General features: G+C 54.9%; 1 protein-coding gene across 1 annotated transcript; it reads right to left on the bottom strand.

Moving 5' to 3' along the window:
• Window positions 1-12,069: 12,069 nt before the first annotated feature.
• Window positions 12,070-12,366, bottom strand: LOC104832913 (feather keratin-like). The gene has a single exon (XM_010569320.1). It carries the CDS (start codon window positions 12,364-12,366, stop codon window positions 12,070-12,072), a length of 297 nt encoding a protein of 98 aa, XP_010567622.1.
• Window positions 12,367-14,034: the final 1,668 nt, after the last annotated feature.

Consider the following 14,034-nt stretch of genomic DNA (forward strand, 5'->3'; position numbering starts at 1 on the left):
TCCACCCGTGTCCATGTACCCAGTCCCTCCCTAGGGTCACTGGGATGGACTGGGACCCCAGACCAGGGAGGGAGGGGACACACCAGCCCCTTGGGGCCATGCCAGCCTGCACGGTCTCCCCAATTTGGGGGAGTGGGAGGGGTGTCCCCCCCCGCTGCAATTTGTCCCCTCCGCTCTAAACTCTTCCTCTCACCGCCCTGGTTTCACCTCGCTTCCCATCACCTCGTCCCTCCTGCTCCGTCAGACGGGGGTTTCCTCACCGCCATGCCCCTCGGCGCTTCTCCCTGCTTCATGGGCGGGGGGGGCACCCCAATGGCCTGAGCACCCCAAGGATGAAGCCCAAAATGGTGGTGGGGGGACACACACATTCAATGGGGGACACCGGGTCGGGGTTGACACTCAAGTTGAGGACACGAGGAGAACTTGGAGCAGCTTCTGCCCCAAGCCCAACTCTTCTGGGGATGGCATGACTAAAGGAGTTGGGAGAAGCAGTTCATTGGTTTCAATTTGTCAGGAGGGGGCAAGTTCAGTCACGGTACGAAACCACTCACAAAACCTTTTATTTACCTTTCCAGCCCCAGTGTAACTTGCAAACTTGAAGGAATTTGGCCGACTGTCCTGGTTGTCTCACCAGGATGGCGTTGGCGCCGGCGTCTTCGGCGCAGGGGTGCCCGGGGCTCCTCGCTGCTCCTCTAATGTTCTTTGCCACAGCCGTAACAGCTTGTTGACGTTCAACCGGTGGCTTTTTGGAGCAGAAACACCCAAGAACGTCACGTTTTCTCCTCCAAGCTCCTTTGAGATGTGCACAGTGCAGGTCAGAGCCTGGGAAATGGTGAGTTATCCCCTTTTTGGTGTTTTCCTGGTGGATTCTTTCTCCCGCTGATTCAGACTGACGTTGCTCTTTTGGATTTTTTTTTCCCCCGAACATTTAGTTTGGGGCTATTGTTACTAGATTTTTTCAATTTCATCTGATTTATACAGAATAAAAGAGCAGTTACCTCCTTCCCCCTGGGCACCCTGATCCAAGAAAGACCATTGCCATCATCTTTGCTTATGCCAAGGAGAGATGTGATCCCGGACAGAGGCAGCTGGAAACCAAGGTGATTTGGTCCATGTGCTCTTCACCGCAACCTCAGAAGAGATCTGGTATAGGAGCTGGATTAAAACCAGCCCTGGACCATGTGCCTGGATGAGCTCAACATGAACGTGTGTGTGATGGGACGGACCATGGAGCACTTTTATGGTATGTCCGCTCTCAAATGACAGCTTTACTTGCTTCAGTGGGGTCACCTTGTGTCCAAGCACCCCATCAGCACACCCCTTGTGCGCAGGGAAGTCCTCCTCACATCACCTCCTGAGTGGGCTGTCTGCTGCAGGAGGAATTAGGATGTCTGCGAGGGGTTTAGCACCCAGGGGTGCTGCCAACGCTCACTCCACATCCAAACCTTGAGGCATCACCCCTGGCTCCTGGGAGCGTGGGCTCCATCTCCCACCTCCAGTGCTTTGGCAACATGGTGGCGTCCAGGCACCGAAGCATGGACTGACCTCAGCTGTGACTGGGTCAGCTCCAGTTACCCCAGGCTCTGCCCCAGTCTCCACCAGTTTGCAGGGGAGAGGCAGCCACTGCTGTTCCTTGGAGGACCAGCATGGGCTTGGCAGACCGTGCAAGGAAACCACACTTGAAGGCCAGCAGGATTTAGGGCTTCTCCCCACCCAACGTCATTCCTTCCATTCCTGGGCCACAAAGTTGACCAGGACCCTTGTCCCCAATCCCTTTGGAGCTGAGGGTCAAGCGCAGCCCCGTGACCCCCACCCAAAACCTTGGGACAGTAGAGCAGAGCCTGGTGCGGGCAGGGATGTCTTCTCCTCTGACCAGCTGCAGCGTGTGAGCAGCAACCGGTGCGTCAGCTGCAGCATTGATCTAGGACCCGGTGACGTGAAGGCGCGTGTCCCTGACTAACCCTGGCCGTCACTCGTCCCAGGGTAGGCTGATCTGTGCTCCGGAGGGGACAGGGACTCCCGGCAGACACGAGCTGGTGTCTGTTAGTCATGTCAGTGGTGGAGCTGCTCTTCTCCATGTTCCTGCTTGCATCCCTGGGGAAGGATAACACCACCATGATGTAGGTGATGATCTCACAAGCCCACCTGCAATGTTGGTTTTCTTCCTAACGAGGCAGCGGGGAAAGCCCAGGCCTAAAGGGCAGGGATGGGCAGAGGGTTTAGTCCAGTTGTCCCCAGCCAGGGTTGACCCCTGCTCCAGGATTGCTGACCCGTGGCGTGTTGCACAACCTACTTTTGATTTAGTTTGATCTCTACAGCCGTGCTTTGTTAGAAAAAGGATAGAGAAGGTAAATGGTTTGGAGGGACGGAATTGTGTCACTGTGCCACTCGTTGCTCTGGGTACCAGCTCAAAACTTGCATTGTAGTTAGGAGCTGGATGGCCACAGACTGAGTCTCCCTGAGCCCACCTTGCTCCCCTGGCTTCGAGCAGGTTTCTCTGCCTAGCATGGCTCAGCAGATCTTTCCCATGGCAGGTCTCACAGAGAACATCGTTTCTCCTTCAACTCTACTTTTTCCAACAAGCCGGTCTCACACTTTCTGATGGGTCTCGCAGGCATCGGGGAAGGGGCTTCACCAGCATCCCTGTAGCTGGTCCATGAGGTGAGTCTGTGGGGTGACCAGAAATTTCCCTTTTGGCTCTTCTCGCTGCTTCTTCCCCCCTGCCACCTACCTCCAGCTGAAGAGGGGACCTCTGTGTCCCACACCCAAACATGGGCAATTGACAACCAAGAGGGAGCAGCCAGAGTTGGAGATGGCCACTCAGGGGACGTGCTGTGCTCCCAGCAGCCACTTGCTAAGAACTCAAAGGATCACAGAATGGTTGAGGTTGGAAGGGACCTCTGGAGCTCATCTGGTCTGACCCGTCTGCTCAAGCAGGGCCACCTACAGCTGGTTGCCCAGGACTGTGTCCAGACAGCTCCGCAGCCTCTCCGGGCAGCCTGTGCCACTGCTTGTCACCCTCACAGTAAAACAGTGTTTCCTGAGGTTCAGAGGGAACCTCCTATGTTTCGGCTTGTGCTTATGGCCTCTGGTCCTGGCACTGGGCACCACTGGAGAGACCCTGGCTCTCTCCTCTATGCCCCCTCCCTTCAGGTGCTTGAGAGACATTGATGAGATCCCCCTGAGCCTTCTCTTCTCCAGGCTGAGCAGTCCCAGCTCTCTCAGCCTTTCCTTGGATGAGAGATGCTCCAGTCCCTTCAGCATTCTCGTGGCCCAACGCTGGACTCTCTCTAGCACGTCCATGTCTCTCTTGCACTGGGGAGCCCATCATGGACACAGTACTCCAGGTGTGGCCTCACCAGTGCTGAGATCTGCTGGCAATGCTCCTCCCAATGCAATCAAGGACACCGTTAGCTTGCTTTGCTGCAATGGGGCATTGCTGCCTCATGTTCAACTCGGTGTCCACCAGGACCCCCAGAGCCTTTTCTGCAGACCTGCTTTCCAGCCGGGTGACCCCCAGCATGTCCTGCTGCCTGGGGTTGTTCCTCCCCAGTACAGCACTTTGCACTTCCCCTTCTTGAGCTGCACGAGGTTCCCATCAGCCCATTTCTCCAGACTGGTGAGGTCCCTCTGGATGGCAGCACGACCCTCTGGTGTAACAACCAGTCCTCCCAGCTCAGTGTCATCTGCAAACCTGCTGAGGGTACGCTCTGCCCCATCACCCAGATCATTAATGAAGATGTTGAACTGGACCAGCCTGCAGTCGAGGTCGTTCTGCACCCTGCGCACCAACACTGCTGCGGTTCCAAAGAGCCAGCTTTCCAGTGCTGGAGCGGGTCCAAAGCCCTGCGGCACACTTTGCTGTGTCTACCCAGCACTGTTGGCCTTGCTGTGTGTTTGCAGAGCGACTGTGCATGGCAGGAGATTGATTGTGCTCCATGCAAGGTCCTGGCAGAGAAGGGGCAGTGCTGGGAGTCACCTTCTGCTAAGGCCAGTAGAGGCCACCCCAGTCCACAGACCATGTCCAACCTGGGAAACTGGGTCCCCCAGAGTGGGCTGGGGGGATGTCACACTGGAAACAGAGATGATTGAGCAGCTCTGGGGTCAATGCAGTGGAGAGCAATGTGCCACTGATGCACGCACAAACAGCCTGGACACACACAGGTACACCCTTGACCCATTAAGGAATGAAAGAGGTTTCTAAAGAAGGGTGTCTGATTATGAAGCAGAAAGACTGAACATGGACAGTCATCAGATATTCATAGAATTGCAGGATGGCTTGGGTTGGAAGGGACCTTTAAAGGTCATCTAGACCACTCCCCTGCAATGATCAGGGACATCTTCAACTAGATCAGGTTGCTCAGAGCCCCGTCCAACCTGACCTGGAATGTTTCCAGGGATCGGGCATCAACCACCTCTCTGGGCAAACCTGGTCTGGTGTTTCACCACCCTCGTCATAAAACATTTTGCCCCTCTTCCTCAAATAGTGGGGTTTTATCTAAAAAGCAAGAAAATATGGGTCCTATTTTGTAAGTTTTGATTACCACTTTTTATCTGTCTTTATTTTGCAGGCTGAAAGCAGGAGATGTATTGGCTTCCCACAACTCCAGATGCTGGAGCTTTGCAGCAAACAGCACACGCCTGGGGACACAGTCACAATGAAAGATGCAGGTGACCTGCACGCCATCCAAGGGAAATGTGAGTATGTGGACACATTTTGAACAGTGAGAACTGTGTTGAATTTTAAAGCTCTCCTGTAATTACTTAAAAAACGTACCTTCGGTCCCTGCAGTGTCACCTGAACATGATCAAACACACTTTAGGTGCCCAGGGAATGGCAGTTCTTAGAATTTTACTTTAAAAAAAACCCCTTGTTCATTCTCCACAAAAAGTTGAATTACTGAGGAAGAACAGATGCATCAATACCTCCCTGGGGCTTGCAGGTAAAGCAATGAGCTCTGAAGAGCACAAGGCTGCCTGCACTGGGTAGGGCAGGCAAGCAGCCTAGCTGAGGACACCAAAATCTGATGCGATGGAGATGGGAAGCATGGAGCCGTCGGTTCAGACTAGCTGTAAAGCACCCAGCATGCTGGGTGGCATGGAGACACTGCCCAAGATGTGCTCATTACCTGAGGCAAGAGGATTTGAAACCCCGGTACAGGACGGTGGTGGGCCCAGAAAGTGAGGGGAAGGGAGGGGAAGGCCAGAGGCATGTACAGTAGCTGAGAAACTAGGACACATCTGGGGAGAAGATGAGGCTTGGGGTCCTGCTTACACTCCCAGCCCTGTGCTCAGGGTTTCTGCAGAGGGACATCTGGGATGGTGCCTCAGCATCACTTGGGATGGCTAGAGCAGTGGGTGTCATGGGAGAAGCACCCACCCAGTCACTGGCAATCAACATTAAAGATGTTGAAGACGTCCCTGCTCATTGCAGGGCGGGGTTGGACTAGATGACCTTTAAAGGTCCCTTCCAACCCCAAATATTCTATGATTTTATGAGTCTATGAATATGCATAAGCAAGAGAGGTGGGCCAAGCTCAGGCAGTCTGTACCTGCCTGCTCCTGGTATTCGGGCTGGATGGCCCTGGCACGTCTGCAGGATGACTTTGGAGATCAGCCTTCCTGGGGATGGGGAAAGTAACTGCAGGGACATGACTGTCCCCACGTAGCTGCAATGCCTGGCACTGCCTTTGCGGGGCAGAATGGCAGAGAGGTGCTGTCGGTCCCAGGATGGTCCTGGTCTCCTACACGATATCCCAGAGATCCCTGCCTCCCCCCAGTGCCCGGGCCGTCAGTCACAGCCACCTACATGGGCAGAAAGCATGGAAACCAGTGCCAGAGCCCCAGCTCCCTGCAAGCTGCAGGTCCCCCAAGCTCACAGCCCCGAGCCCTGGGACTGGGCTTTGACCTCTGCTTGTCCCTTCCAGGCCACAGCCTCCCTTCTCTCCGTGTGGTGCTTCCTGGGAACCTTGAAGCAAATTGCTCTGTCTTTTAAACCTTGTGACGAATGCAAGATGCCAACATCTCAAGCCTGTGAATACCTGCTGTTTCTGTTGCCATGGAAACAGAAGACTATTATGTTTTAATATTTTTAAGCTTGAAACATCTCTCAAACCCCCAATGATTAAACAAGAGAAGCAATGAAAAAAATAAACACACCCTTCCATCAAGGTAGATTTGCAAAAGCTGCAGCAGCATCAACCCCCCCTCCCCTGTTGCTCCACCCCAATTACATTTATCCACATCTCCTTGTCACACGCAGTGGCGAAATGTTCTGCATGCCCTGGGAGAGGGAGGCTCTGGGATCAGCCAGGGGCTGCAGGGACATGAAGATGTGGGCATGCCCTTGAAGGCAAGCACAGGGACAGCTTTCTCCGTCTCTAACATGGCCAACGGGACTGCTGCTCCCTGCCGAGGAGGGTTCAGAAGGAGCATCCTCGTGGTGCCCAGATCTACCCCGTCAGAGCTAAATGTAGCCCAGTGCGGTCAATTCATGTCTGTGTGTTCCCGCACCCAGATCCTGGCTTTATCCTGATGGGCTTTACCTCTTCTGGACCCAGCTTGCTTACCCCAAGCCCAAACCAAGGTGGGATGCAAACTGCAAAAAGATGTGCCCATGGTGGGACAAGGGAGAGGGACTGGGGAGGTCCAGGGTGTCCTGCCATCCATGTGGTCCACCAAGGGGCCTCAAAGATGTTCAAAGATGTGACGACCCTCACAGCATGCTCAGGATCTTGGGTTATGTCTGCTCAGAGTAAGGGGCAGCTGAGAAAACTGCACAATCCCCGGTGCCTTGTGACTCACTGCCACCATCACCGTGTTTGCTGCACAAGAGGACGTTGCAGAGGGGAACTGGAGGTGAGCACGCTGCATGGGGCTGCAAGCCTGAGGTTGTTGTGGCCATGTGGGCAGTGGAAAGGTCTGATAAATGCAAGGCATCCCAGATGCAGCTGAGGTGGGTGCTGGACTCCACAAAAAGGTGGGGCAGTATTTTGGGAAACCCCACATAGATCGAGTGGGGAACATACAGATAGGGGTAAAGTGGCCCATGGACCTCCCACATGGGTCAGTTGGGGACCCTACGGTCAAGGGGGGTGGTGACCTGGGCACCCCGCATTGGTTGCCCCAGAACCTCACCTCAAGGTGGGGACAAGGATATAGGACCCTGTGGGGGTGGCCTTAGGACCCCACAGTGAGGGAAGATGGTTTCATGAGGACCGCAGGGTGGTTGGGCTGGGGACCACAGCAAGGGGAGACTACGACAGGTGACCCTGCATGCGTGTCCCAAGGACCTTGCAGCACAGAAGAAAGGTGATGTGGATGCCGAAAGTGGCGGGGCAGTGGCTTTGGGATGCCTCAGTGAAGAAGAAAGATGATGAGACCCCACATAGTGGGTCCAAGGACCCTGCGGATGAGACATGCGATGGGTGCAGGACATCTGTGCTGAGGGGTCTATAGCACCCAGCAGGACAGATGTTTGGTTTTGAGTGTTTTGGGTTTTGTTGTTGCTGTTATCAGCATTTTTTAGCAGCATTTTATCTTTGTGTCGTCTCCCCCTCCTTTTTTCACAGGTTGTGTTTGGTGTTTCCTTGCCATTTTTTTCCTCAATTTTTTTTAATTGATTCTTTCCTCTCTTTCCCCTCTATTTTTGGCAGTTTTTTGTGGGCTCAATGGATGATTCGCTTAGGCAGGGCTTTCTAACCAGGTGTTTATTCATCGTCTTTTGGCAGCTTTTTTCCCCCAGTAGGGCTTTGCAGGGTGGTTTGCTTGTTGGCATTTATTCCGGTGGGGTTTTAAATATTTACTTAAAGCAGGAGGACACGTGGGGGTTTTGTATCTTCGGCCGGTTATTTTTCCTTCCCCAGCAGTTGCTTGCAGGGTCTGTTGAGGTATTTATTGATCGCTGTTGGTTTTTTTGGAGGGTGTTATTTAATCGGGGCATTTTCCCGCCCTCTTACCCCTCTGAGTCCCCTAACTACTTTCTTGTGAGGTGTTTGGTTTGGTTTTCGGTGGCATTTCTACTCATTCGTTCCCTCATTCACCCCCCACCCCTCCCAGCAGTTGTTTTGGGGGCCATTTGGTGAAGATTATCTGTTTATTGTACCGGAATTGTTGATTCTGGGGTCCTGACAGGCGCCTTCTGGAAGCTTCCAGAGGCTTCTCCCGCAGCTGGTGCCAGTCAGCCGCCCCCCATTGTCAGGTTGTTAGCCGCCCCCTGATTGGCAGGTTGTTAGGTGCCCCTTGACTGTGAGGATGTAAGCTGCCTCCTGGTTGGCTGGTCGCTGAGGGGGTGCCCGGCTGTGGTGAGGGAAGGCAGCGGCCATGGCGCTGAGGTGGGGACTGACATGGGATGCCGAGGAGCCCAGAGCCGGTCCCTGTGCCATGCGGGGCTGCTGTGGCAATGCCGTGCCACCAGCCTCGGTGCTGGGGTGGCCGTGGCCTCGTTGGCGGGACATGTGTGTGGCAGCCAGGGCGCTGGGATTGTGCTGTTAGAGCTGATCCTGCTTGTCGGAGAGAGCCTGTCTGGGCTCGGCTGTGTGGCGGGAGCTGACCGGCGCTCTTTGAGGAGAGATGGGATGTGTGTGACACAATGAGGTAAGAGAGCGCTTTTATCCACAGGCTTACAAACATTGAGGGATGTCAAAGGCAACAAGAAGGGCTTCTCTAAGTGCAGAATGAGGGGGACTAGGGAAAATGCTGGCTGGGGCAGGGACCCTGCTGCCCCAGATCATGGAAAAGGTGGAGGTACTGAGCGCTGCCTTCACCTCCACATCAGGCCCTAGAGACCAGGGGGCAAGTCAGGAGCAAGGAAGCCTTACCCTGAGTAAAAGGGGATGAGGTTAGACAATACTTGAGCAAAACAGACTTACATAAATCCATGGGCCATGATGAGAAGTACCCATGAGTGCTGATGTCGCTGGCTGATGTCATTATGAGGCCACTCAATAATGTTTGAAGGATCCTGGGGAGTGGGGGAGCTGCCTGAGGACTGGAGGAAAGCAAATAATTGCTCCTTTCTTGAAGAAGGGCAGGAAGGAGGACCCAAGGAACTGCAGGCCAGTCAGCCTCACCTGGATCCCTGGGAAGGTGGTGGAGCAGCTAATCCTGGAAACCATTGCCAGGCAAATGAAGGACAAGAAAGCCTCCAGGAGTAGTCAGCATGGCTTCACTAAGGGGAAGTCATGCTTAACCAACCTGATAACCTTCTATGATGAAATGACTGGCTTGGTAGATGAGGGGAGAGCAGTAGATATTGTCTGCCTAGACATCAGTAAGGCTTTTGGCACTGTCTCAGAAGATCTTCATAGAGAAGCTGATAAAATGTGGCCTCATCAGACAGCAAGGTGGATTGAAAACCAGCTGAACGCCTCAACCTGGGGTCTATTCTGAGGCCAGTAATTAGAGGTGTACCCCAGGCGTCAATTCTGCATCAAATCATAGAATCATAGAATGGTTTGGGTTGGAAGGGACTTTAAGGATCGTTCAGTGCCAAACCCCCTGTCATGGGCAGGACACCTTCCACTAGAACAGGTTGCTCAAAGCCCCATCCAGCCTGGCCTTGAACACTTCCAGGGAGAGGGTATCCACAACTTCTCTGGGCACCCTCTTCCTCACCACCCTCACAGTAAAGAATTTCTTCCTAATATCAAACCTAAACCTACCCTCTTTCAGTTTAAAACTGTTACCCCTTGTCCTATCACTACAATCCCTGATAAAGAGTCCCTCCCCATCTTTCCTGTAGGACCCCTTTAGGCACTGGAAGGCTGCTATAAGGTCTCCCCAGAGCCTTCTCTTCTCCAGGATGAACCCCAGCTCTCTCAGCCTGTCCTTAAAGGGGAGGTGCTCCAGCTCCTGATCATCTTTGTGGCCTTCTCTGGATCCACTCTTCAGCAGGTCCATGTCTTCCTTATGCTGGGGCCCCCAGAGCTGAGCACAGTACTCCTGTTCAACATCTTCATTAATGATCTGGGTGATGGGGCAGAGCGTACCCTCAGCAGGTTTGCAGATGACACTGAGCTGGGCAACCAGCTGTAGGTGGCCCTGCTTGAGCAGAGGGGTCAGAACAGATGAGCTCCAGCGGTTCCTTCCATCCTCAACCATTCCATAGCACTGTAAAACCGGGTAAGGAGGGCTGTAAGCTGGTTCTGTTGGGAATGATGTCTGTAGCTGGCAGGTAAATGACGAAGCAGAGGCTGGGGTCATCAGTGCATGGGCTGAGGTGATGGGAGGAAGAGAACTCTTTGGAAGGACAAAGATGGAGTCAGAAGAGAATTGACTTGAGGTGCCTGTAGGCAAAAGTGCACAGCCTGGGAAGTAAGCAGGAGAAGCAAGAGGCCTATGCCAGGTCACAGAACTATGGCATCACGGGACAACCTGAGACTGGTGGGACAACTCGTGTGACCGGAGTGATGCGACAGATGCATAAGGGCTCTGCAGGACAGCCATGCAGGGGACTGGCTGTTGTGTGAAGTAGCAACTCATCTGTTTGGAGAAGTTCAGTGGGACAGATGAGTCGCTGGCTGGTATGTGGTCTGCCTCAATGTGGCTTCTGGATGTTTTGCGGTTTGTTCCTCAGGTAGGCAGTGCTTGTTTGTGCTGGGGCCCTTGTGCCTACTCTCCTGCCTGAGCATGGTTGTGGCCATGAGGTTTCCTGCACACCCTCGTTCCTGGTGCATGGAGTCACCTTTAGTGAGGAAGGTCTTGGCAAAAGGTGGTGTGCATTTGAAGGGCTGCAAGTCTGGCTCTATGCAGCTTTCTGTCTGAGGTAGTGAGCAGAAGAGGGTGTTGTGTTTTCTCAAGGATTCCCTTGCTGCCTGTTGCAAACTCTTTTCCTTCAGAGAAATGTGTGGCACGCCTAAAGGCTGGTGCAGATGAATAGTTGTGGAGTGGGAAGGTGGTTGGATGAGGGATCCGATGCTTTCTGCAGCCCTTTCTCTGCCTTTGCCTCTGCACAGGACAGGGGAGATGCCTTGGGCAGTGATGGTCCCTGTGGGCAAGGAAGCTGAGCCCTTTTATGTCAGTGCCCTTCAGGTTATGGAATGGGGACACAGAGGCCAATGCTGAACCCCTGTTAGGAAATCAAACTTTGTCTCTCCTTCCTTTCCTCCTTCCTTTCCTCCTTCCTTTCCTCCTTCCTTTCCTCCTTCCTTTCCTCCTTCCTTTCCTCCTTCCTTTCCTCCTTCCTTTTTTGCATATTCTAGCTTTCATTTCTGCTTCACTGAGACTATTTCTTGTTAGGGCTGGAGAGTGGTGCTGGGAGTGTGCTGATGGGGAGATTGCATCAGAGGCATGGCCAGATGGGCATTACTGTACCCAAGCCTTTGTTTGGGCAAGTGAAGGGCTTGAGTCATGTGCTGGAAGGAAAAAATACACCAACCTGTGTTGTTGGTGCTGAAATATTTTCCCAGAAGAGGTCTTGGCACCTTAGGGCACTCATGCGAAGCCGTCTCAAAAAATCCCCATGTCTGTATTGGGATAGTATGGATTTGCCAGGCTTAAAGGAGGTTGAGCACCAGACCGCTGGCCATCCAACCAGACACACTCTTGAGGCCTGGATTTGTGCTGGGTGAATTTGGATGACCCTTGGGAAAAGAAAGGAAGAGGAGGCGTCAGGCTGGGATGCAGTAGAACTTTATTGAGAGAAAAATAGAGTGAAAAGGCAGGAGCGTCAAGTGGAAGGGAGCTGGTCTGAGGTGCAAGTAGGGCAACCATGAGCTAAGATCCCTTGCATGCACTAGATTTTGCAAGACCATCCTGAGGTCTTTCTGCGCTGTGGTGGGAATAGCTGACGGAAGTTCCTGATGGTCTTTGGCTTGTGGGAAGGTGGTTGCAGCAGAGAGTGTGGGACATAGCAGAAAGGGCGATGCAAAGAAGGAAGATGGAGAAGAGGAGGTACACGGGCCATGTTTCCAGCCAGCATGTGCTTGGCCCTTTCCTGCTTCCTTGCTTGGTGCCTTGAGAGAAGGAGCCGTTGTTACTGAGCCCGTGTGCGAGCAACATGCTGGATGGAGGTGCATCCTCGATCCATGCCGTGGCTTCCAGGGTGTGGGCGGTTGGCGTCAGGGGCCCTTAGCAGGGGTAGCAGCCTCTTCTGCCGCCGAAGCAGCCCAGGCCTCCGAAGCCGAAGCCGCCGGAGGAGACGGGCACTCCCTGGGAGCGGAGGCCGTGCCCCACGGCAGCCGATGAGGAGGATCCGACGGCGGTGTTCTGGGGGAAGGAGCTGAGGATGGGTCCTGGCAGGGTGACCACCACGGTAGAAGGCTGGATGACGACGCGGGAGTCCTCGCACTGCCTGACACAGGGCTCGTTGCAGCTGTTAGCCAGCGGGGTGGGTCCGCAGGGGCGGCAGAGGTCGTAGCAGGCCATGTCTGTGGTGTGGAGGGGCCCTGGAAGAGAGGGTGTTGAGGAAGCGGAGGGGCGTGGGGACGCGAGGGGCGGTGTTGCAGGAGGGCGAGGGAGTGGGGAGGCCCGGTGTGGGTCTGGGGGGAGTGTGGCGGTCAGGGCTGCTGAGGCTGGGGGCAGAGCGTGGTGGAAGAGATGGTGCAGGTGGGGCAGGAGAAGGAGGGGAAGGGGGTTGAGGCTCACCTTGTTGACGGTGGAGGAGAAGGCGTTGAGAGAAGTGCGTGAGGGAGAGAGGTGCTGGGCTGCTTTTATGCTGGTCGCTGAGCGCCCGAGGGGGTGGGGCAGCCTTTGTGCATGATGTCATTTTGCAGCAACTAGCTCTTTCATTCCACAGCCTCACGAATAATGGGGTGGGGTGTGTCTCCCTTGCCGCAATTCTCCAATTTCACGTCCTCCTCTTGAGGATGTGTCCGTCTGACCCTGGCGGCAGCTTTTAAGTGTGGCTATTAGAATTCAAAGGCTTGGGGTTGATGGCACGTGCCATCGCACTCTGCAGACATTGGGAAAACGTAGGAGAGGTGGGGTGTCATCAGTGAGGTCATCCCGTGGCAGTCGTGTGGTGTGGTTTTTGGGTGGGTTGTGAAGAGTGGGCCTCGTTTCCTCAGAGCCCTGGCAGGCTGGTCTGGTCTTTGGAGGTGTGCCAGGCGTGAGACGCTGCCCCTTCCATCGCGTTCGGTCCCTCTCTGCCTTGCTCCCAGCTCGCTAAGGCTGTCTTTAGGCCTGGCCTTTCCCCTTGGGTGTGCTCTGTGGGAGTCTCGGTGCCCCTCTTGCTGGTGGGGTTGTAGCTGGGAGAAGGGAGGCTGCCTGTGTGGGCTCGTGGCCCCTTGGTGCCGTCCCTGGGGCTGGGGCTGGCAGTGCAAGGGGTCAGAGGAGGGCTGTTTGCAGGAGCAGGCCGTTGTCCCGGCAGCCCTGGTTCAGAGCTCGCAAGCCCTGTGCCGTGGGGAGCCCTGCCAGGCTCGCCAAAGGCTTGTGTTGGCCCCTCCGTAGCGCTGCCCTTCGTTGGGGCCGGCAAGTTTGCAGCCTGGGCTCTGGCGTGACACAGATGTGGGGCACGTTGCAAGGGCAGGTGAGTTTCAGAGCAGCCCGTGAGTGTGGCGAGAGGCTGAGGGGCAGTGGGAGCGGCAGGCAGGGGCGGAGGTGAGCCAGGGCCTTTGGGGTCTGTAGTTGGGGTGAGTGCCGAGGGGTGAGGCCATTTCTCTGCAGGGCGTGTGATGGGCAGAAAGAGAGTTTGGAGATCGCCAGGGTGAGTTGGAGGCGAGCATGCAGCAGGCGGCTGCAGAGCCGAGGCCCTGGTGGCGGTGGATGCGTGCCGAAGGGTTGATGACTGGCAAGGCCTGCCCCAGTTGAGCGGAGGGGAGTGTTTTGCAGGCTGTTTGTCCGTCGAGCAGTGCTTGTTGCTGAGGAAGGGGAAGGGAGGTAGGAAGGAGGGCTGTGTACGTAAGCCCACGGGGCGTGACGGGTTGCACCCAGGAATGCCGAGGGAGCTGGCCGATGTCCTTGGGAGGCCCCTCTCCATTACCTTGGACAGGTCGTAGCAGCTGGGCACGGTTCCTGATGTCTGGAAGGGAGCTCATAGCCCTCCTACCTTGAAGAAGATGAGGATGGAAGATCTGTGCAAGCAGAGGCTGGTGA

Source organism: Haliaeetus leucocephalus, unplaced genomic scaffold (assembly GCF_000737465.1).
Source record: "Haliaeetus leucocephalus isolate CR32 unplaced genomic scaffold, Haliaeetus_leucocephalus-4.0 Scaffold271, whole genome shotgun sequence".
NCBI classification, from domain to species: domain Eukaryota; kingdom Metazoa; phylum Chordata; class Aves; order Accipitriformes; family Accipitridae; genus Haliaeetus; species Haliaeetus leucocephalus.